This window comes from Taeniopygia guttata, chromosome 10 (genome assembly GCF_048771995.1).
Source record: "Taeniopygia guttata chromosome 10, bTaeGut7.mat, whole genome shotgun sequence".
In the NCBI taxonomy this organism is placed as follows: domain Eukaryota; kingdom Metazoa; phylum Chordata; class Aves; order Passeriformes; family Estrildidae; genus Taeniopygia; species Taeniopygia guttata.
In genome coordinates, this window is record NC_133035.1 from 6,330,895 (window position 1) to 6,354,837 (window position 23,943).

Genomic DNA, 23,943 nt, shown 5'->3' on the forward strand with positions numbered 1-23,943 from the left:
TTCATGCATGAACTTCTTTTCATTAATCTCAGACTTTTTTTTAAAGATGCAGCTTTCATTTGATCAATTCAATTATTGATGTTTGATTATTTGGTGCATAAAAGACTTTTTCTGAATTCTATTTCATAGTGAGGTATTCAAAAATACAAGCAAATGAGAAAATAAATAGTGGGTTTTTTCAGTATTTACAAGTAGACTTTGACTTGTGTACTAATTTCTTTTTGATACTATATAAGAATTATTTGAAACATGCAAGAGGAAGTGATAATAGCTTGTATTATATCTTACCTAATAGTCCATGTGAAAAGCTGGTGTACCTTCATGTGTGCATGCCTAATGGAAATAGGCAATTCAGTAGAGCTAATCTTAAAGCTTAGCAAAGTGGTAAAGAGTATTTCTATATGTTGCTGATGAAATCATTATTTTTGCAATAGCAGTGAAATCCCAGGATTAATATTCTAGACTGTGGCATTCTAGCCTGTAATTCTAGCTGGGCAGACATCAGCAGAGCTCTGTGCTCTTCATGCCAACTGTCTTCACTTGGGGTTGCTTTTAAAAAAAAAATATCTCTGTATAAAGATCTTTTAAATAGTGGTATTTTCTGTTCCTCTTGCTATAGTATTTTTGTATGAAATACTCATAAATGAATAGTTTAATTAGCAGTTGAATCAAAAGTTTAAGCACCTTGAATCAAAGTTTTAGATGTTATTTAATTTTGGCCTTGTATCTACTTCTGTATGCTTTTTAATTGAGAAATTGTTGAAATATTTCTTATAACAGCATATTCCAGTCACATGTACACATATATGTGTATGGATATATAGAATTAGCCAACAAAATGGGGCATTCTCAAGCTGTTAAATAATGGCTACCTTGCCTCTTCTGTTCCAGGAGCTGCTAGACACTGTGCAGAATAGCATGGCCACTCTTGCACTGGGGTAAAGCAGCAGGAAGTTCCATGTCAGACACCAGGCACTCTTTACTGCTCTGCACCGTGGCACTGCTGGCCTCTTGGAGGAGGATAGTGTGCCTGGGCACTGGGTGCTAAAGGGGGCTCACAGGGGTCCAGAGATGTTAATTCTAATTGCCAGGGAATGGTCTGTGTTGGTAGCTCTTTGCACTGCCAAAGCCTTGGGGATGCTAAGTATTTTCCACAGGAAAACCTGCTGGCTTCTTTCTGCCACCCCGCATGGGTTTCACTGAGAGTACCCTACTGTCCCTCGTGCAGTGGCTGTCCTTCTCCCTGTGTGCAAGTCGGGCATGAATTCTGCATAGGCTGGAGGACAGATCCCACCCTGCCATGAGAAATAACTACCTGGATAGAGAGCCTTGTGTGGATCACTGGGAAACATTAACAGCAGGAAACAAACAAACCCATACTGAATCATCAGAGGGTTGATCAATTCCTCTGTAAAATACGATGGTATTTCTAGAAATAAAAACTAAAATTAAGGATCATTAGCTATTATTACTCTTTTTATGCCTTTTTTTTTTCTTTTGCTTTGTCATTATTGCGAGTCTTTAAAATAGGTTATTAAGTATAAAAACAAGCATCTGCCAGCTGTCTGTTTACTGTAATTCAATCTTGGTTAGGTCCCTCCCTTTTCTAATCCCAGGGAAATAAGTGAGTGTCTTTGCAGACAAATTAAGGCTCAACCATACACAAAATTCCCCCATTTTGGCATACCACAATACCATCAGTGTTGTCTTGGTTTTGTGTCTTCAGGTTGCTGATACAGAGCAGCACAGCTGAAATAACCTGATTTCTGATGGGATAGAAGGAAATGTTAACTGAATTTCACTGCAGGATGGCAAGAACAATGTGGGTGAATACTTGTTCTGGATCTCCGAGTACCATGGTTTAGAGAAACACAGGCACACTATTGTATGAAGCTGATAGTTCATGTACACTTTTAGAAAATGTGTGTCATAAATATATATAAAACACAGTGTGCATGTTTATCATATCTTTGACAGATAGCCAAAATAGAAAACATCGGTCATTTAAGTGAACTGAGGGTGTTAAACCTTGCCAGGAACCTCCTCACTGTTGTAGAGAACCTGAATGGACTGGATTCACTCACAGAGCTCAACCTCCGTCATAATCAAGTCTCTGCTATAGTAAGGAGCAAAACTCTTGTCCTTCTCTTTTTTCTTTTTCATTTCCTTTTCCTTGTTTTTGACAAAATGAATGTTAACTAACTTCTTTAGACCATATCAGTGTTTCAGATTTTTGACATATGGTGTTTCCTCATATTGTGTTGCTTATATGGTTCTGCTGCAATACTTAATTATACAGCATAAAGGTGAAACAAACACATTAATTTTAAAGTTATTTTCTTTAAATGTTTTCACCTGCAGACTTGATCCCATAAGCCTTGCTCATTGTATCCAGTGGTGACTCTCAGCAGCTTTGTTAGCTTAAATTCAGTGTTTCATTAATAGGAGCTACAGGGTTCATTAGAGCTGCCTTTGTTTTCCTGTTTGGAATGAACTGTTCTGGACTGCTATGTAGACATGTCAAATCTGATGAAGGGAGGAAGAGTTGTAGGCTAAAGTCAAGACACTGAGCTCTGATGCTCCTTTCCCTTTCCCAGGTTTATGTCCCCTGGTTTCAAGTTGGAGTATGGCCGTTGTTAGGGTAAGGAGATGCAGACTTAGAACTGAGGGGTTAAGTGTAAATGGCTTTTGAGTCCCTGCAGACTGTGCTGTCTGATATGGATGCATATTTCACAAATGAAGTTTGATCTTACTTAATATGTTTCATCTTACTAATATTTGAGCTATTTGCTGTTTAGAGGCTTTCTGCAAAGGCATTTAGTGGCAGTATTAAATGTAGAGTTTCTTATTCTGTAAACGCATACCTTCTAAATATTAATTGTGAAGGTTGTAAAGGTGACAGAGTCCTTCAGTTCATTCTCTGACTGGAGAGTCACTGCTGTCTGGCAGTGCTAATTGCACTGCTGTATTGCACTTCAAAAACCTTTTTTCAGCTAGCTTTTTTTTTTTTTTTTTTTTTTTTTTTTTTTTTTTTTTTAAGGCATGTTTATCCTGCAGCTTATATGCTGAGAGAGCACCTTGGCTTTTTTCCCAGAAGCCTGTTCAGAAAGCAGCAGCAGACGTATCCTCCTTTTCTTCAACATGATTTGCTTTGCAAGTGATGCAGCATGTTCTGCAGAGTGGGATCTGCACTGAAACACTCCCTTGCAGTCTGCATTAGGGAGAGATGGTGCTGCACGTTCAACAGAAATCAATGTTGCAGCAAGGTTACAGCATTTAGAAATGAAAGCATTTCATCAGGCCAAGTAAAGAGGCTCAAAAGCCAATTTCATCTGCTGAATTTATGCCTATCTTTTCTTTCTAGAAAGATGTGGATACTTTGCCCTGTCTCCAGCGTCTCTTCCTCAGCTTCAACAATATATCTAGGTAAGGGGAATAGTAGTTTGCTTCCTAGCAGTAATTTAAAGTATCCTACTGAAGCTGTATTTCATGAAAATTTGAATTTGAACACTGTAAGTACAGATCCTTTTTTCCTTCCCTAACATATCAGATAAAAACAATCAAGCCATTGTGTATTTTCTACTTTAAGTATAAAGATTCCTGAAACCCTTTGCATTTAAATGTAGTTGTATGTAGTTGCATTTAAATGTTGGTAGAATACTCATAGTATTCTACCAAGAAACATATTTTTAATTGATTATCATACTGTTTATAGTGGTAAAAAATAAAAGTGGATTTGCAAATATGTTGTTTTGCTGCTAACCTAGTTGTCTGTTAAAGCAGCATGATGCAAGGTAGAAATTATATTTAACATTCCATCACTGTATTTCTGGAGTTATGCAAATTGCTGAGTCAGATTCTGCTCGCTATGGGTAAATTATTTCATGCTTGTATTTTACTTGTCCATGTATTAATAAAGTCTGAAAGGTATATTCATGATTACCTTGCAGACCAGATGGCAGAAGCAAAATAGCTCAGCTCACAAAGCTGGGCTTATACAGTTTCAAGTAACAAGAGCATTTTGTTATAAATAGAAATGTTTGTCCTCTGTGCCTTTTCATATTAATGCATTTTTGTGCTCTGCCTTTAAACTCATGCCAGTGTTTGAAAAAAACCCTAAGTGCCTGCATTATCTTCACTTTGGTATGTCCTTTTTTTAATCCCTTGATCACCAGCAGCTTTTTTTGTTTAGAATCAAATAATTAAATGTGGGGTAGGGGAAGATGCTTCATGTTCTAATTACTGGAAATGCCATGCTATTCTTGTGGTATCTGCTTTCTCTGTAAAATGTACTTAGTAGGAGCTTTTATTGTAGTAGTTACTCAAACATTTTATATTGACCTGCATTATGTGTTTTGCAGATAGTTCCAGCCTACTTATCTGTGTTCCTTAGGTTCTTAAAATACAAATGCAGTACATCTTAAATACTCATGGCAGTTAAACACTTAAAAACAATTCAGAGATGAACTGCAGGAGTCTTTATGCTCTTCCCTTAGTTAATTTGCTAGTCTTTTTATTTTAAGAAGTGAAGAGAGGGGGTTTAGCATTTTGCTGCTTTTGAATCATTTCCAGAATTGAGACTTGCCTTTGTTTCTGGCTTTCTAAAAAAAGTCTCAGGTTGGCAGGAGCAAGGAGGAGACTGCAGCAGCTTGGCTCCCTCGCTGTCAGGGAGCATCACTGCAGTCAGGGAAATTGCCCTGTATTTTTATGGACTTGGTGCCTTTTGTGTGACTTTCTGACTGCTTTCTCATATTGTTTTATGCAAATTCATGTTACTTTTACTTTGTTCAGTGAAGGAAAAATGTTTGAAATTTTCTTTGAGGTTTTGATAGATTTCTTAAAGTTTGTGATCAGTAGCTTGCTTCTTGGTACTATATAAAAATTTTTGTCATTTATCTATGGGGGCTTTAGTTGGTCTATTGTTAGATCAAGTCAGGATTTTTGTAAGCTACAAATACTTATCTAGAACATATATGGAAATAGATAATTTAGTTTGAGTTTGCCGTTGGATTAGGTATAAAAAATCTTCATGTTAAACAAAAGATATTGCTCATCTTTAAATTTTGTATATGCATATGGGTAGATAAGTGGATGGGTAACTAATTCTCTATTTATCAGTCATTATTTTAAAACACACAAAGGAAAAATTTATTTTCAACACATTCAGCTTGGAGTTTTTTAAATGATAAATTTTACTCCATATAGCAGTTCTGAAGGCTAAAACCCTCTAAAAAATTCCTTACTTAGAGTTATGTAGTAGATATGTTTTCTACCAGGGAAGTTATTAAATATTACAAGTATGTTCTTGACCATCTGTGATCTGATGTTTGGCTTGATACTCTTTCAACTGACTGAGGAAGTTCTTTGCAACCATAACACCAATGAATTGCTGTGCTGTATCTGACCATTCCTACACCCTTTAAAATGGTTTTCTTTGCTTTTGAGTCACTTATCCCATTTGCTCTGGGCCACAGGGTAATTTGAAAAATGATTTTTCCTAAAAACGACTCTGTCTATACAACTGAATTTTGTTTGACAAGCAAATTGGTGTACAAATACTCTTAAATAATTTATCTGTAGGTGCATAAAAAAGATCCCCCTGTAAATGAAAACAAACAACAAAATTGCCAGAACTTGAATATATTTGTTACCATTTCATTGCCATATTTTATTAATGTTCATTTTTAAAAATAACATTTTTGAGGCAATGCTTCCATGGAAATATTTTCTTATTTCTATTTTTGTATCAGTGACAATACTTAAGTCTTAAATTGACACATGCTGACATATTGAATTAATATTTCAGTAGAAGACTCAGGAATGCCATTAAAAATTGTCACCATTTTAAAATGAGGATATACCACGGTTCTTTTTACCTCATACTTCAGAGAAGGGCTCAGAATGCTGCTGCTTCTCTGCAGAACTTTTAGTAGTAAAAAAGGATATACTGGCAAGATAATGCAAGCTAAAACTGAACTTAATGCTGACAGGAAACAAAGGAAGTCCTGTTTTTTTGGCTTCAGCCCAAACAATCTAAGCAGTTACACACTGAAGGTGTTTATACCTGATGGCTGAAGGCAATAGCTATATACAGAATTTGTTATAAAGAAATGGGAGAAATCCCCTTTTTAATTTGTCATGTGGCACAGGGAAGACATTGCAGTGACATTTGCAGAAAAGATTTGCCACAGAGAGTCAGAAAGTAAATTATTGCTCATGTTTGAACGTGTGAAACCAGGGAAGACCATTTTTTAATCTTGGAAACAAAATACATATTTTTAGTGTTACACTGCTGTCCAGGTCAGTATTATGTTGGCTTTTTCATTTAGTCTAGGCATATGGAATGAGTTGGAAACAAGCTCATGTAATTTTTGTTCTTCATTTGGTTGCTGAATTGGAAACCTGAGAGAAGCAATGTTCTTAGCCTAATAAAAACAAGAAAATACCTTTTTAACTCAGCAAGATGAAAATTTGTAAATGCATTGTTAAATGCTTGAACAAAAGCAGGTAAAGGGGAATGAAAGGTTGATAGTAGTTACATCTGTTTTCATAGGTAGTTTAGTAGTTAGAAACATGGAAATACACAAGTTTTCTTCTTGAAATATTTTTGAACATACAGTTCCCTTTCAGGTGTTCTTTCAGACTATAGTAAGTATGTTGCCTTCTTTATTCCAGAGCTTTTCACCTTTGTGCAACGTGCTTTTAAAAGTTGATGCAAATGTGTAGAGAAGGAACAACTGTCTTCCTAAACAAGCAGGTTAAAACAGAAGATGAATGTTCCTGTGTCCTGTGAATGTGTATCACTGGTGCAGGCTGAGCTCCAGCGTGCTCTGCTGTTAAGTAATTGCTGCATTCTGATATGAGAAGGGGAAGTGGCTTTGTGTCCCTTGGGCAGAGGGGAGAACTGGATGCAGGAGATGGAGCATGCACACAAGATGGAAAACTGATCTATTTGCAAACGATTTCCAGAAAACACTTTCTGATAATTTAGCCCAAATTTGTGACTTATTTCTGTGTTGCTGAAAAGACAATTTCAGCAAAGACGATTTATGTAAGAAGAAGAACAGGAATGAGAGGTGGTTGTCTCCTGCAGGAGAAAGTCTTTTGGAAAGAGAATCAGACATTCCACTTGAGAAATTTGACTGAGGCAGTCTGACACAGCACCATCCAGAGCTGCTTTGTATTTCCTGAGCAGGTTAAAGGCTCCTTTGTGGTGAGCAGAGGCTGGAGAGAGCCTTGAGATGTGGCCTCTGATTCGCGTCGGGTGGTCACCACGGGGCACTGTCCCAGCAGTCTGCATGCTGGGAAGCCAACAGAGGCTTGGTTGTAACCCATGCCATCTGTTTGGGAATGTAGCACATTAAAGCTTTCATTAGTTTAGGATTAGGATACCAGTGTGACAAGTACAGTATATGAACTTTTCTGTATGGAATTTCTAAAGCTCAGGTTTTTTTATGTGTATACAAAGATGTGAAAACATTTTTTTGCACTGTTTCTTTCTAAAACTGATCTGCTAATAGGGCAGCTAAAAGCAGGATAAAGCAAGCACATCTGTTTTTAGGTCCAGAGTGAATGTTCTGGCATGCTGAAGCAGTGAGAATTTCAAAGCACAGCAGTATGTGTAAGTGGAAGGTCTTGAAAACACACTAGTAATCTTTCAACTTTTCTGTCATTTCCTGAATAAATTGTTTTTATTTAAAATGTGTAAATCATATGTAGTGAAAGAAGTACTCTTTGGTTAAATGTTTAGTGGTAAGTACTTGGAATAAATATATTTAATGCTTTTAAATATACTTAAAAATAATTTTGAAGACCAAAGATGTTCATATTTTTCAAGCAAAATATGTTCTAGCTCAATGGAAATTCAGACTGTAGGGGTTTCTGTTCTAACATGTTTGAGTTTGCCTTACTAACTTCTGTGTCATTTGGGAAGATTATCTTTTATCTTTAGGACATATTGAGTATATATTTTATGTAATATGTCAGACTGATCTTCCAAAATGCACTTCCATAAGCTGTTTTCTGGAAAGGAAACAGGATCATAAAAAGAAACAGAAAATAATAATCAAGCTTTAAATACATGTACAAAACAGCCAATTCTTCAGATACCCTAAGAACTTTCTCTGTCTGTCACAATCTACCCACAGTTTATTTTCCATTGGTTTTTAGATTGTTTTCATGCACAAAATACAAAGGCAGTAGTATCTTCCTCTTTACTGTCACTTTTCTGCTGTGCCCTTTGAGTGTACAGTGCAGGAGCTCCTTGCATTCTGCACCAATTGCACCAGAATAGTTATTGCAACTTTATTCAGTGACAGTCTTTGAAATGAACATCTGTACTGCATGTGTTTTCTGATCACTAAGTTCAGGGCATACTTAAGGTTTGACTTGGCTTGAGGCAGACCTGACTTTGGAATGCCAAAGGACATAAGGATGGTGCAGTGTCATAGATACATTGTAAACATGTTAGGCAGTCTTATTTAGTACCATAATTATTCAGCTTTTTAAATTAAAATCCGGTCAAATAGTTCTCTGTTGTTTAAAAATACTAATTATCTGAGCTGATTTTTTTCACATTTCATTTTCAATGAAAGGAACACTACAGACGTTATAAATCTCTAAATTTGTTTTACACAGGTCAGTTATTTTTTGGCAGGTAACAAAATCTGATGTGTTCTAAGAAGACACCTGGTTGTAGACTGAACTCAAACTTGTGGACTAATCTGTTTTGAAGATTATGGTGGTTTTGTAGTTGCTTTACTTCCAATAATAATGGTTATTCAAACACTTAGGATCATTCAGTGGTTGGCTTTCTCTCCTTGTACTTTCCAGGTTTTTCATGCTGCCTTTGACGGCAAATACACCTATTGTATTTCTGAATATGAATTTATATGCATCATATTTTAGCAGGGGGTTTGATTTAAATACTCCTATAGTTCTCCTTATTCTGCATATCTTTTTACCTGTATGTGAAGGGAATAAAAGGTTTACCAGCAGAAGCTGCTGGTGTTTCAGAATACTTGTATTTATCATATGCAGTATTGATGGGTGGAAGTGTTTCAGTACAGTTAAATATTTATGTTCTGTCCTTAAAAAATAAAATCGTCCATCTCAAAATTATTCCTACTCCATGAAATTTCAACTTTAAACTCTTTTGGTTACAGTTTTGAGGATATTCTGTGCCTTGCTGATTCCTCATCCTTGTCAGATATCACCCTTGATGGCAATCCAATAGCTCAGGAGACATGGTACAAACACACTGTTCTCCATCATATGATGCAGCTCCGACAGCTAGATATGAAGAGAATCACAGTAAGAAATTTCTGTTTTCATCAAATTTAATAGATACTTCAAATCAGAAGTAAAATGCAGGGTTTCTCTGTGTATGTGTATATTAAAAATACAAAGTTTTTTCCTTTAGTCTGGAATTGAATGGTGAATAGACATGACAATATTTAAAACTTTAACCCTTTTCTTTAGTTCAGTATAAAGTAAGGGTTTGCATTTACTTCATTTAGCATGTTTATTTTGAAGTGGTTAAACTCCAGCAGCAAATGCTGTGTGTTCAGCTGCCATGTGACATGAGTCTGCAAAATTTTTGGTTAGACTTTTCCTAACAGTCTTTGCTGATTTTTTGTATCGCTGAGAAGGAACAGCACATATCTTCCAAAGCAGTCTGTTTGCCCTAGAACTGCTGTAATTGATATCTTTTATTTAATAATTTAATTGGTTTCTTTAATCAGCCTCCCTAGGGAGATCTGATGATCACCCAGTTTGTGTATCTGTCTGAATTTCTCTCTTCCTAACCTACTCTCCCTGATAATTTCTGTTTCTGCTGCTCAAGTAACCTTGATATGGGAAGAGAGGACTCAGTCTCTACAGGCTTCTTGAAAATCCACTCCAGGGAATGAAGGACAATCACCAGGGTTTTACCATAATGTGACCTATTTTATCTTTTAATATAGGAATAGTCCTGCTAATTCTTCTGTGCCTACTTGAAAGTGATGTGTAAGCATGATTTCTTACCAGAGAAATCTGTCCAGCAGCAAGCAACAGTGATACAATGGTAACTTTTTGGACCAGGTGCTGATACATACACCTTCTCTTAAATGCTCATTTGCTTTGTACAAAGGCTGTACTGCATTGTGAATTGCAGCTGATGCTTTTTCATTGAGCCTGTTAGGCTGAAAAATATAACGTGTGTGGAATAATTTTAAAAAGAAAGCACTTTGGGACATGAGAGTTTTGCTTCTGCATTGAAAATACTAAATACTTGTTTGTTCACAGATATTCTAAGCTTCAGGGGCTTTTATATTTTATACTGACCTAATAATTGCTTAATAGTTACTTTTATTATGACTTTATACTGACTTAATAATTGCTAATTACTTTGCTTTTAAAAATTTGTTTTATCAGTATTATTTCAGGAACTTGAGTTGCATAAAGAAAGTATCTTTCCATCTCTCCACTTTAACCCTTGTCAAGTGGAGATGGATCCTGGTGGAACTATCAGTGATGGGAAAAACTGTAGAAAGAGCTCAAACTCCTTTTTAGACTCTGAGATCTGTATGGGGGAAACAATGTCAGAAATTTACAGCCATGGGAAGAACTTAATCTGAGTTTGCACCTTGTTAAACATCAGAGAATCAACCACAAAGACAAAAAGTCATAGAAAACCAGGCTTCTACAGTTGGGCTGCTCATAAACCTACTTGTAAAAATAATGTGCTTTACACTCTTTATTTGCCTTCTGTTTTTTGAGCCTTTTAACATGTTTCTCCACGTAGAGGGTGCTATATATTTTCTCCAATAAAAACTGTTACCCAGATAATCGTATGACTTACAAAACTGGGATTTAAAGAAAAATAACAAGTATCATGGGATCTGTGGTAAAATTAAAGAGCTGGCAATCCCAAATCTAGCTATTCTGCCTAGCACTGCAATATGTTGTTGCTGTCAGCTGTAAGGGTAGATCTAACCTGGTGGAGAATGGACTTGCAGTGTTGAGTATGTGACTTGCACTCTTGATTAGTGTAAAAAACTGAACTCTAATTACATTTATAGGATCTTTTCTTCATCAACCTGAAGAACATTTAGGCCATTTGAACTTTAGTGTTGCTTTTTCTTGTAATAAACTGAGAGTTGGATTTTTTTCTGACTAAGAATTCTTTACTAACTTGTTCAGAAGCTTTTCTGCTCAAGAACTGTCTTTTACACAGCTGTTAGTTCTGATTTTAACTTTTCTTTTACTGAAGGATATTGTCAGAAGTTTGCATGAGACTTAGAAGCTTCATTTATGTTTGGTTTCAAGAAGATACACACTTTGGTGCCAGGCTTTTCCCAGAGGATTCCCTGGAGAAAGGAGCCCTGGTGCAAAAATTTAATGGCAGCTGTCTCTTCTCTGCCTTAGGGCACTATTCAGAAACATAGAGGTCCCATGAAAACCAAAGACACTGTACTTGGAATAAAACATTTGAGCACTGTAATTATTCTAATACTGTTAAAGTTGGGGTAGATTTGCCTTTAAGCAAGGAATTGTATTGAATTATGACAACTCTTAAAACCTGACATTGTGTGGAAGCTGATATTTTCTTAGGCCACCTCATTCCTAAGCCATTTTTGAATGTAAGATTCAAGTTCTTGAACCACTTAGCATAGATCCAGCTGTGATGAAATCAGTGGAGGTTAGTACCTGTAACGCTCTTCACTTGTTCATTGTCCACACAAGATGATTTTCAGCTGAAAACCCAACCACTTGGTGTTGTGTATCTAAAGCATCAGCTCAATGGCAATCTTTTGCTTTCTTGACCTTTGGTAGCTCAGTCTCAAAGCTTAAACACTAGGCAGGAGGGTGAATTATCATGAATGTACTCCTGTGTTCACTTGTGTTCCTGTCAGTAAGTCACTGTTACACCTTTGCCTCACCTTAGCTACAAGGTGATGGGACTGGATAATTGGATCCATGGAACAGCTTGTGCAGAGCCTTACAGTCAGAACAGGCTCAGGTTGTATTTGAGATTATTTACCTTAGTTCACTCCGCATAATGGTTTTTTGTTTTCTGGGCACTCAAGCTTTTTCACCCTGTGTTGTAGTTTGAACTTTTTCAAAAGTGGGCCTGCCCAGTGGTGTTTACAGTTTAATTGGGACCTATTTCTTTTCTTCCACTCTTTTGTAATAGTAAGCAGAGATTGTCTGCAAATAGGTAATAAAGTATTGAAATATGATTGAAATGTGTACATATTCCTTACTAAAGAGTTACATAACCAGGAACATGTGCTATCCATCACTTCCAACAGACTTCCTCAAGAGAATTTGCTAAGTGTGTATGTATTCCTATATGTGTGTAAATATGATTTATAATGCAAAATTTTAAAAATGTTGCCAGATTGAAACACAAGCTGTGTCTTTTTATAAGTAAAGCTTTGGATTTTTCATTGAGGTTTTATATTTTTAGAAGCTTAAAGTAAGAGCTGTTTGGTTTTGATTATTTGCTTAGACATGTCATTGCTGATCAGGGAGTAGGTTCTACTGCTTTATCCACAACAGAGTTCGTTACTGTAGTCCATCACTGCCATGAAGTGTTCTGAGGGTTTTTTTTAGGGGGAGATCCCTGATGGGGTTTTTTTCCTTTCCATGGGAAATAAGACACTTAAGTGCGAGTTTGTGTGACCGAAATGGTGTCATTTGCGGAAAGGAGGCGGCAGGGGGCGCCATGGGCGCGGGAAAGGCCTCGGGGCCGCGGCGGGAGCGGCCCGGGACGGACCGGGATGGACAGACAGCGAGGGGAGCCAGCAGTGATACGGGGCGGGGGCTCCGCTCCTCCAAAACCCCTTCCTAAAGAGGAGGGGTGGTAGGGAGTGTTTTATGGATTCCTGGGGAATGGGTTTTTGCATGTTGTGTAAGATTAATCAAGAAGTGCATATGTAGATGTGACCCTTGATCTTTATTCAGAGCTTTTCTCTATCACTCTGCCTTTATGAATACTGAGTAAAGCTAAGGATGTGTTTTATTATTTGGCTAAGCTGAGTTCTTTTAGAAAAGGATAAGTGTTTTTTAAATGTCTGTAATTAGGATAAACTCTTGATCATGGAAAAAAGACTTATTCAGTTAATACTCTTGTTAGAATGTAATTTGCTTTAGTTGATTTTGAGCTTTGTATGGAAACTGTTGGCAGGGAAGGTACAGGACTGACTCCAGTGGGGGCAGTAGACCCTCCTGCATGGAAGACAGAATCATAAGGTACACGTCTGGTACATACTGGATTAAGGAAAAGCTTTGAGAAGACAGAGAGATAGAGTAACAAGAGATTTGTAGAAGCTGAGAGAAAACTGATTTAGGGAATTTTATAGATGGCTGCTTTAAAATTTGGAAAAAAACTACAGCAAGATGTTTTGAAATGAATGAATTCAATGAAGGTTAATTGTCTATTAATGCAATTTTGTTATCTAGCTCTCACCTCCATCAGTGTGAAACACAACACCAACTCAGTTAGTTTAAAACTGAGTCTCTGATGAATGGCCAGATGTTTTCTGCCAAAAAAAATGGATAGTTTCTGCTTCCTCTTCCTTGGTGGTAAAACTAGCTTATATTTCTCTTCTTTCTACATACCAATTTAATATAATCAAACTTCTAGGGAACAAGAAAAGTCCCTTAATTTAAGACTTCTAAATATACTTTGTTATTTGATATGGTCAATGTGTTGAAAAGTCATTAGAGAAGATGAAGACAAAAAAACTGTAAAAAGCTTTTTTAGGAAGCTTCCTTTTTGTTTCTTTAGGAAGCCTAGTTTAAAAGCATAGATACACAGCCAAATGAAGTGATTTAAATAAAAAATAAAAATTCCCTGAAACAAATCTAACCTGCTCTCTAAAGAAAGATATCACTAATGTAGTTTGCTGGTGTTTATCTTTTATTTTAAGACTTGTGTTTTTTACACAAAACACTAACAGAATAATGTAATACATAATGAGGATAATGTTTGCAGTTCTGAAAATTCTGAATCATATCTTGAGGAACAATGCATTTTTATTTTGCATTATTAATGATGCATTCACATTTGTGACATATGGCCTGCATGGGGTTTTAGTTCATGATTTCCACAGCCTGCCCCTGAACCCTCCCATTCACATATAGGATTTAATTGTGTGGTACTTTGTTGCAGTGGCATCTAGAAGGCCTTCTATATATATGTGTGCTTTTATTTTGCTATTCAGTTACTAATGATCTCATTTAACATGCACTAGTGACCTATGGAAGTCCTAATCTGTATTATGCTGTAACTCCATTATACTAGTCCCTTGGAAATACCCTGTTTAGGAATAGCTTAAAAGCCCAGTAGCAGAGGAGGCTGCCAACAGTAAGAACTTCATCAGTAAAAGACAACTTACTCTGAGAATAAATAAATAATAAAAAAAAAGAGGGGCTTTACAGTTAGTGTTCCAAGGAAATTCTTGCATACAATTGTGTTAGAGAAGCTTACTCTGCCCAAAGCCTCATGCCTTACTGTGCATTGAGGTACTCCTCTTGTTTAATGTATGATATGAGGATAAAGTCATGGAGGAACAGTTTGCAAATCTGATCTTTAACCCTTTTCAGACTGATGCCAAAATCCATGGTGTATCAGTGGGTTTCAGGGGGACTGTACACAGAGTAAGTCTGCTACATGCACTGAACTTCTTATGCTTAGAAATTGTTTTCTTAAAAATGTAATAGCCGTGCTAAGTGTGAAGTTCCTGTTTTATTTTATCTTCCAGTAAGCACTCACCCATGTGCTTAGGGGTTCTTACAATGCTCTAAACATAGCATGTTGTATTTATGTAGAAATGTTGACATGTCAATATATCTTACTGGCTGATGGTGCTTTCTGTTCATTTTTGTTTGTTAATTTTGTTAACATATAACTTTTCCAGAAAATGAAAAGTTTTGGACAGGAGCTTTCTATTTTGAGGAAATGAAAACACTTTTCATATGTTCTGGGAGGAGGCTTCAATAGAAACACCCAAATGGCATGTGAAGTAAATCAAAATAAGTTAAAGTATGCTTCCCAAATATTTGTGTTGGAAGAACTCTACACTTTTTACTTCATAGTGAACATTTCTTTTGTTACTTGGAAAATATATGTTCTAAAAATACTATGCTGTGAGAATGTTTAAACTTCTGTAAACAAGGGGCATCCAACCTAATATGGGTGTATTGCAGTATTAAATTGCTGTACCAGGAAAATGAAGCAGCTTCTCTTTCATTGTTTAGAAATCAATGGCTTTTTTCTTGAGACTTCATGATTAGGAAGTAATATTGATGGGACATAATGGTCATGGAATAGCTAACTTTGAAAATGTTCTGTTCTTCTCAAGTTCTGTTACTGATTGAGTAAAGCCAGGCCCTGTAAATCTGAAAGGACCCTTCTGTGTGTTTTTTTACAAAAAAAAAAAATCTTTCTAATTGCAAAAACTACTGCAAAGATATGAGGATATATTGCACTGTCATCTCTAAAAATATTTTTCCTGGTCACCATATGTTTTATATTTTTTCAAAGACTCTCACATATATTACCTTTAACTTGCTTTATCTTCAGTGTTTTTATCTGCATAGTTATTTATTTTGTTTCTCTTGACTTATTTATAATTACCAATTTGACTGGTTTTAATAGTATTTAGAAACATTAAAGATGATAAAAATTCTAAAATTGTGTTAAAATGAAAATTTCCATTTCAAATGCCAACACAGGAACATAATTTATCAGTAAAACTTTTCAGAACTGACTTAGTTCCTCCCTTTAGGAATTTGTTTCTCTTTTTTTCATCCAGGAAGAAGAAAGACGTATGGCATCTATTGCAGCAAGGAAAGAGGAAGAAAAGAAGCGTGAAAGCCATAGACAGACTTTGCTTAAGGTACTGTCTATGGCTCTTCTAAGGTTACTGTAAACCACTTTACAGCAAAATTTATATCCCAATTTCTTTTCTGCAGATACTAGATTATATAGCCCAATATGCCTCTATCTATTTTCACAGCTTCAGCAGTGCACTCCATGACTGAAACTCTGTTCAGTCAAATATGCAAGGTACACTTTAGCAGAAAGCCCACATTGAACATGTGATACATGCCAGTGGATGGGAAACTTCATTTTCATAAATCCAGGCTAAAGTGAAGGACTTCTCCAGTGACTTCATGTTCCTTGGTCTCCCCTTTCTAGGTGAACACTCTGGCTGCAGTCATTCAGGGTGTTCTGAAGTAGTTTTTCCCTTCATTGTTTCCTGTTGAATTTGTTCCTTTCTGTGGATAGAGTGAAGGGGCCCTGAGGCCACAGGCAGAGTCCAGCTGTTGACTCTGTCAGCAGAACCCTGATCCATCTTATCTCCCAGCCCAGCTGGCCTGGTTGGTGCTGAAACACTAGAGACAGAAGTGCCCCACCAGGGGAGACCCTGGTGCCCTCCAGAACACTCTTCATGGGGCTGCTGACTCCATGAGCTGTGCTCCTAACAGGAGACCAAAGATAAGAATCTAAGAGCATCTATGTTCCATTTGCTATGTGACTATCACCATTTGTCTCCAAGTCCTTTTTTTCTGAGGAAAAAAGTGCCTACAGTTTTTTTTGTCAGCCAGTAATGCCTATACAAACAATCTCTTTCAATTTGGAAGGCAAATAAACAAGAAATGTTCATGTCCATATTAAGTTTCCTAGGTAAAATCATATTTCAAGAAGGGGATTAGACTGGATTAGTTGCAGGAGGCCATAAGAAGTGTAGCAAACATATATAACTGAAAAATAAAAAGACACAAACAGAATATTAACAGTATGTTAAAAGATGTTTTAAGTATATCAAAACCCCTCCAAGAACCTAAACATATGACTATGGGGGGGAAAATTTTGTCCAGTGAATAAGATGTTTTGATTTCATGTGTATTTGTATCCATGTATATTTCTATTTGATTAAAAATATTGATATAATAAAAAAAGACTTAGATACAGTTTGAGGGTGGTTTTGGGTTTTTTAAGCAGTGTTGTTGTTTGGTTTTGATATTTTTACTTTTCCTGCAAGATATTGATGTATTTAAAGTCCTTTCAGATTTGAAGGGTTAGTGACAGATCTTAGTAGCATAAAGAAATGGAAAATTAGTAAAGAATTTTCACACATGGGATTGTCTCTTGCTGTTGAAAATGTCTCTGACTAGAAAAAAAAAAAAGTAGGTATTTATTTGTAGTTCATGTTCTTAGCTATTGATGTAGTGTTTCCTTTTAGCAGAGAGATTGTTTGTCCTGGTGGCCTAGATTTTAAGGTGCTTTTACCTAGTGGAAAATTTCCTTAGTAGAAAATATTTTTAACACCTAGTGCCAATCCTTACTCAATTTCAGTATTATGTTTTAGAGTTTAATTTTATCAAAGTATATTTCCTATCTTCAAATACTAATATTTTTCATATGATTTAGTGATTTTGTAGATCTTTCCTTTGTGAATGGGTTGTTATGATTCAGGCTTTTTTCCTGTTCCACACATTTGAATTGAAGGAACAAATATGCTCATAGATACAGCGTCCAGCAAAAGAAGTTGTCAACTATAGGTTCTTCATAGTTAAATCTGAAAAAATATTTAGAGAACTATGTTCTGCAATTTTCTTTTACCATCATGTTTCTCCAACATTTCTTACTCTATATGAAGTGTAAATGAAATTACAGGCACTTGTTCAGTAGCAAACAATTGCTGTTTTCATGTATGCACTTCTTTGAAAATGTTTATTTCAGCAAAGTCATCTCTTCTTTTTCCCTTGTTGTTACTTGTCTACTCAAACAGCAGAATTTCTTCATCTCTTTTTCCAGACTTCTTTTTTATTGCTTCCAGCCCACTCTTCTGGGAAAGCTTCAGATTTACTTTGAAATGTATAGAGAATGACATTCCTTTCCAACAGTGGTTGAACTTAATATTTACTGGAACAAGAGAAAGTTACTGCTAGCAGAATCTTCACACTTGTAACATTTGCATTATGTAAAAGAATTTATGGAAGTTTTTGAAGTTCTGTAGGAATCCAACAGCCCACATCTGAGGGCTAACAAAGCAGTAGAGCTGTACAGTAATTGAGGTTGAGGCCCTAAGCCTTGAGAACAAACAGAATTTTCTAAAAATTGCTGTGATAAAAAACACTGATTCCAGCTTCCCTCCCTTTCTGTGACATGGAGTTCAATCATTGAGGAAGTCGGTAAGTGTTGAGCAACCAGTGCTCTCTAACCAGAGCATCAAAACTCCCTGGACAAATGGAACATGAACTAGAGTTTTGAGCTCTTTAAAATGGAAACACTTGCAGAAGTAGCAATTTCCATATCCTAAGTAGCTTAACTTCATGCTTTCATAAATTGTGGATTTATTATGTTACTTTTCTTCTTTCTTTATTGCAAATTTTATGAAATTATTTGCTTATGCAAAATAGCACTAGAACAACACATTGATTTTAATGTGTAACCACCAACCACTAGTACAGTTTCTTCAATTTGAAGCAATTTAAAGTGTTTTGCTTAAGTGGCATATTTCAGAACAAACAAATGTGTTGATGCTGCCCTGTCATGCCTTTTGGTGACCTGTGTATCTCATTTCAGGAAAAGAAGCGGTTAACAATTGGTAACATTGCTCGGCAGTGGGAGATCCAGCAGAACCAAATTGCTCTTGAGGCTTCTTTAAACAAAGATAAAGAAAATGAACCCTGCCAGATCAATGGCAGTGCTGCATATGTATTTCCTGAAGAAAGCAGGTATTCTATTAAGTGTTGATTTTACCTGTTCAAGTCTTAAATTTCAGGTTACGACTTCTCACCACTGAGATCTTGCTGTATTTCATTATCAAAAGTACTGTCGATGCACATCAACCCTGAAAAGATGGTTTACTTTGCTTTTGACCATTAGTAATGAGTAACATGTTTAAAAAGAAATAGAACAGTAACTCATTGCCTAAAGAAGTGCAAGCTAAATTATTATGTGATTTTGCTAAATAAAGGATAACTTCATGTTTACAAGAAACGTTAAATGTGAATTCCTGAGCCTTCTTGAGGCTGTTCATTTCCTTAACAGCTTAGATTGTTGCCTTCAGTTTAAATGAACAAAATGAAGATGTATGAGCATTATGAAGATTTGTAATCTCTTTGTATATCAAGAGGTTTCATAGTTGTATTCAGGCTCTTAGTTTGAACTGCGGCATCTTTTGTTGGACTGCTTTCACATCCATGCTATTTTAACAGTAGCAGTTACCAGACTTAGTTTTATTTTCAAGATAATTTTAGTATTCTTGGTTTAAAATATATTATTTTTGCTTAATTGCATCTAAAAAGGTGGCCATGTGGCCAGAACCCATTGCAGAACTTAATGAGCAGTGTATGCCTTGGATTGGCTAAAACCAAAAGTAGCACTTCAATCTTGGCTAGCTCAGGCAAATGCCTGAAAAACTAGTCTGCACAAATTGAATAGCAAGTACAGCTTCCTGCTGTCCCTGGTCAATGCTGCAAATGTCAGGGATGCTCAGGAAGTCTTTGTCTCTCACAAATAGAACCCATCTAAGTTTCATTCTTTTATGGCTAGAACTGGTTCTTCAGTCAAGTGTTGCATCTTTTGAAACACTTTTTCCTTAGCATTTTTAAATGGTCATCATCTTTTCTATTCTTGCACTTTCAAAGCTTTCCCCTGAATGCATTTACCCACTGCTTTTTTGCCTGATTGGTTTCTTTGCTATTTCGTCCAGTGTTGGTAATCCCTCCCCATGACGAAGTCAGTGTAACTATGGTAGTTTGACAGTTTCTCTGTTAATGAACACATTCCCATTGCTCAAGAACTGATGCTGTTTTGATGTATGTGTTTTATCATAGTGAAGAATTTCAAGATGAGCTACAAAGCAATAAGATTGCAGGTGAAATTCAGAATAGATAAGTAATTAGAGCTTCACATAAGTGGTGGACTCAACATTTTCAGTTGAGTGAAATTTTAGAGTTCTGATTGTTATTGTCGAGACAACATCAGTCAAATGATTGCTACTAGTCAAAATGGATTAAAAAGACTAAGAATATTGTAAAGAATAAAATAATAACAATCATTACATAACTTCCTAAACCTGTAATTTGTGCTTATCCTGAGGTCTTTGTACACATTAAGTCCAGCCAGCTGAGTGTATAATGTTTGAAGTAGGACAAAAAATGATAGGATTCAGGAATACCTGGATTTATTGCTTAATTTTAAAGTTGCTCTTATGATTTGGAAAGGTCACATTATTTGAAAGAAATGCTTGAGTTATTGCTTATGGCCACTTTTACATTTCATATAGCAAACAGAATGTGAAGGGGATGTTGCTTAAATAAATACATTGTTTGAAGTTTTGTTTAGATATCTAAAGCAATATGAAACATGCTAGGTTAGCATTCTGAGCTAAAATTTTAAAGCAAATTATTACATATGAATGGACTCTTTATTTAATTTGACCCCACCATCAACTCAAATACACCCAGACCCTTTCTGCTGAAGAAGTAGAACAAAGACAGTGTTACTTGATGGGAGAAGGGTTTTCCAGCCTTTAGTGTATTTGAACAGATGGGGTACTGAAAATGAATGAATGCTGAGAAATGCCATTGTATTTGACAGTTGAGTTTTGATAAAATAAAGGACTGTTATTCAGTAGAGTAATGATATTATTTCAAAATCATCTCATTTATATCACTATATTTTTATTTCCTCTACAGATCTCTTGATACAATCCTGAGCAGTGCAGTACAAGGCTTGTCTGTTCTAGAGTCTCATTTAGTGGAGGTGGAAGGAGACACTCTTGGCTTGTATGGTGCTGGGGCACTGGAGTGCCTGGATCGAAACTGGAGTGTTCAAACAGCTGGCATTATTGCCACGGTCTCCTTTATGTTCATAGAATTTGATGAAATTGTTCAAGTGTTAGCAAAACTGAAGACAAAATTTCCTAATTGTGTGGTGAGCATGCCTCATGTTTCAGCTCTGAACAGCTATGGAATATGGATTGTCTAATAGAACCTTACTTTGGCATACCCCCCCCACTAAGTGCTTTCATGTGAACAGATACAGTTAAGAATTGCATATATCCTGTTATAATGATAACCTCGATACTTAAAAAATTAATCATTTAAATTTAGATTTATTTTCAGACTGATGTTTATTTCTTTTAATTTCTTGGACCTACCTAATTATTTTTAAGTTGCAAAACTTGTGTGTAAATACCATATTATTGTTCTGTACTATTGTTATGGATCCATGGTATCAGGAAGACTTCATTTGTGTCATGAGTTCAAAGAGCAAATTGCTGACAGGATAAAAAGATAAAGATTAGAAGGAATAGATAACTAAATCAGCACACTTCATGAAATTCCTCAGTTCTTGATGAAGAAAAGCAACATAAATGAGAAGTCTCTTCAGTATGTCTTTTTTTCTTAGTCATTCAAATCAGGCATTTTAATGCAAATAGTAAAATAGAGATAACAAACATAAGCAACTTGTAGCTCAGATTGACTGGCTTTGAAGCTCCTGCTGCTTCTCAAGATTTTGAGTATAACAAGAACTTACTGGTTTAATTGAGACTGATAAATCTGTGGGGAGCTTAAGACAAATTTATCTGTCTTAATGAAACAATTGTTTCACTGTGGGTGGGGGACAATTTGTGGGTGATAGCAGAATCACAACTATAGTTTTATCTTTACCATCAATTTTTCCTTCTTGCTCTTCCCACAATAATACTGCTGGTTAGCATACACCATGCTCATAAGAACATTAGTGTAGGGCAGGGTATGAATTAGGCCAGTACCCTGTGTCCAAAAAGTGCAGAATATTTTAAAAGTATGTATTGTACTTGTATATGTAGATATTGCAGGTGCTTTACTTGCAGAACTAAAGCAGACTTTGTTTAAGTAGTATCATTGCTTTATGTAACATTGAAAATATTCCTGCTTTAAGTAAAGAATTTACAAATTGCATGGGGCTTGTAATGTTGATGTCTCGTAGTATAAGTAATACAGCACTTGGTTGATACATTGATGTGTTTTGCTACAGAGACCTCAAATGAAATGAGCTCAGTTGCTTCATCAGACACATGAGTGTTACAGTTTGAAAACGGAGTGGCACAGAATAGAATCACTGTGATCACTCTCTATTGTTTCCTTATTTAATTTGTTGGGGTTTGACTGTTTTCAGCACCTGAAGTTTAAGGAGACAAATCTTGTGGCACTGCAGCAGTTCAGTGCATTGGCTGAAATGCATCGCATGGAACAGTTGACAGTTGATCCTCAGGGAAATCCAGTTGTCAACTTCACTTTGTGGAAATACTATGTTCTGTTCAGATTGAAGCATTTTAATCTACAGAAGATAAATGGAGTGAAGGTAGGATTGTGTTGCTTCATATAAGTCCTCATACAGGATAAATTAGTGTTGTTTCCAAAAGAGCAGATTAATTCCTAAAGAAATGAGCACAACCCTGTCAGTGTTAAGGCGTAAAAGTAAACTTCACCATGTAATTTCTTGTGCAATTAATATTGAAATTATTATTCTTAAATAAAATTCAGTGAAATTATTATTAAAGAAGTGTACAATTTAACTTGATTTTTTAAGAGCATTTAAAATTGTTTTGGAGAAAATCACAGCACTGACATTGAATACTTAGGCAAAAATGTGTTTGACAGACTCTTTAGTAGTTTATGTGATTATTTACAATTGCCAGTGTTACAATATACCATAGAATCATATTTTCTGCTTTAAGCCTGTTACAGGAAAAGTCTGTCAAATATATTTTTAAATTTTTTTTCTGCTTGCTATGTAAAAGGTCTTTAGAAGTTTTTTTGTTGTTGGGTGTGCATTTTATGTTTAAATAAATAGAAAGTTAGGACACTAATAGTGCTGTTAAAGTGCTGTTCTTTGTACTTTGTATTCCCTTTTACATCAATTGAAAGTAAATTTATTCAAGCATATAAACCATCTATTTTATACATGGACTTTGATCATAAAGGGATAAAAATAGTTACAATGCAACACAATGTTTGAATGCACATTCAATTTTAAATGCTAAGTAGGTTTAAGAGATGTTATGGAAGTTAATTAGAGCAAAAATAATACACAGCTTTAGCATTTAAATCTGGTATTTTAATTTGGTCATCTTCATACGTTTTGGATTAGATATACTTGTTATCTGATCCAGCCAAAGCTGGATGTTATGGTTTACTTGGTTTTAGTTGTACAAAACATATATTAGTTGCTCAGAAGAGTAGGAGTGGCTATAGACCTTAAATGAATTAACTAGCAAGGAAAGGATGGAAACAGGACTCACTCCAACAACACAGTATCTTGAAAAGGAAGAAAACTTAGTGATAGTAATTCCATGAAAAACATAGAATAACTTCAAATTTAGTACTTTGCTGAAAAAATGCTCTTCTTTGATTTAAAAAATATAACATTTATTTCTTTTTTTACTGCATCATATTTTCAAAATCTGCTAGTGATTCAAATGAAAAGCAAATAGATAAATCTTGTGTTTGGTCTTCATCGAGAATCAAAGTAACACAACTGTTTAAGTAGACTTTTTGTTACAATCTCAAGGTCAACAAATTCAGTCTCTGAGGGAAAACTTTGTATTTAATAGTTCTTGGGGATTAATATAGAAAATGGAGCACATGTAGCACAGCATGATTTTATGGAGGACATATATCAGATCTTAAATATATATGACAAGAACATTTTTGTCCTCAACAGACTTTTTCAGCCAGACCACACTACATGAAGATGTGCATACAGAAGTTTTTTCTAGAGTCATTAATAATTTGAAAAGTGTCTTAGCTAAGCAGAAGAAAGAGATGAGCTCTGATTGCTGTTTTTCATTACCCTACAGCAGAAGTCATGATATACAGCTTTGCAGATGTGCATTACCTATTGGATTAATATGAATAATAGAAAATTCTATTTCAATGTAAAGA

General features: G+C 35.6%; 1 protein-coding gene across 3 annotated transcripts in view; it reads left to right on the plus strand.

Moving 5' to 3' along the window:
* Positions 1-23,943, plus strand: part of LRRC49 (leucine rich repeat containing 49) — a 37,802-nt gene that overhangs the window by 7,672 nt on the left and 6,187 nt on the right. For 2 of the 3 annotated variants that reach the window (XM_030281790.4, XM_030281791.4), the window contains 7 exons: positions 1,978-2,121; positions 3,365-3,426; positions 9,165-9,312; positions 15,807-15,890; positions 18,587-18,738; positions 20,707-20,944; positions 22,175-22,360. In XM_030281790.4, the coding sequence (XP_030137650.4) occupies positions 1,978-2,121; positions 3,365-3,426; positions 9,165-9,312; positions 15,807-15,890; positions 18,587-18,738; positions 20,707-20,944; positions 22,175-22,360 (1,014 nt within the window). Of the gene's footprint in view, positions 1-1,977; positions 2,122-3,247; positions 3,267-3,364; positions 3,427-9,164; positions 9,313-15,806; positions 15,891-18,586; positions 18,739-20,706; positions 20,945-22,174; positions 22,361-23,943 lie in introns of those variants that run through there. The other variant, XM_072934064.1, reaches the window with a different exon arrangement.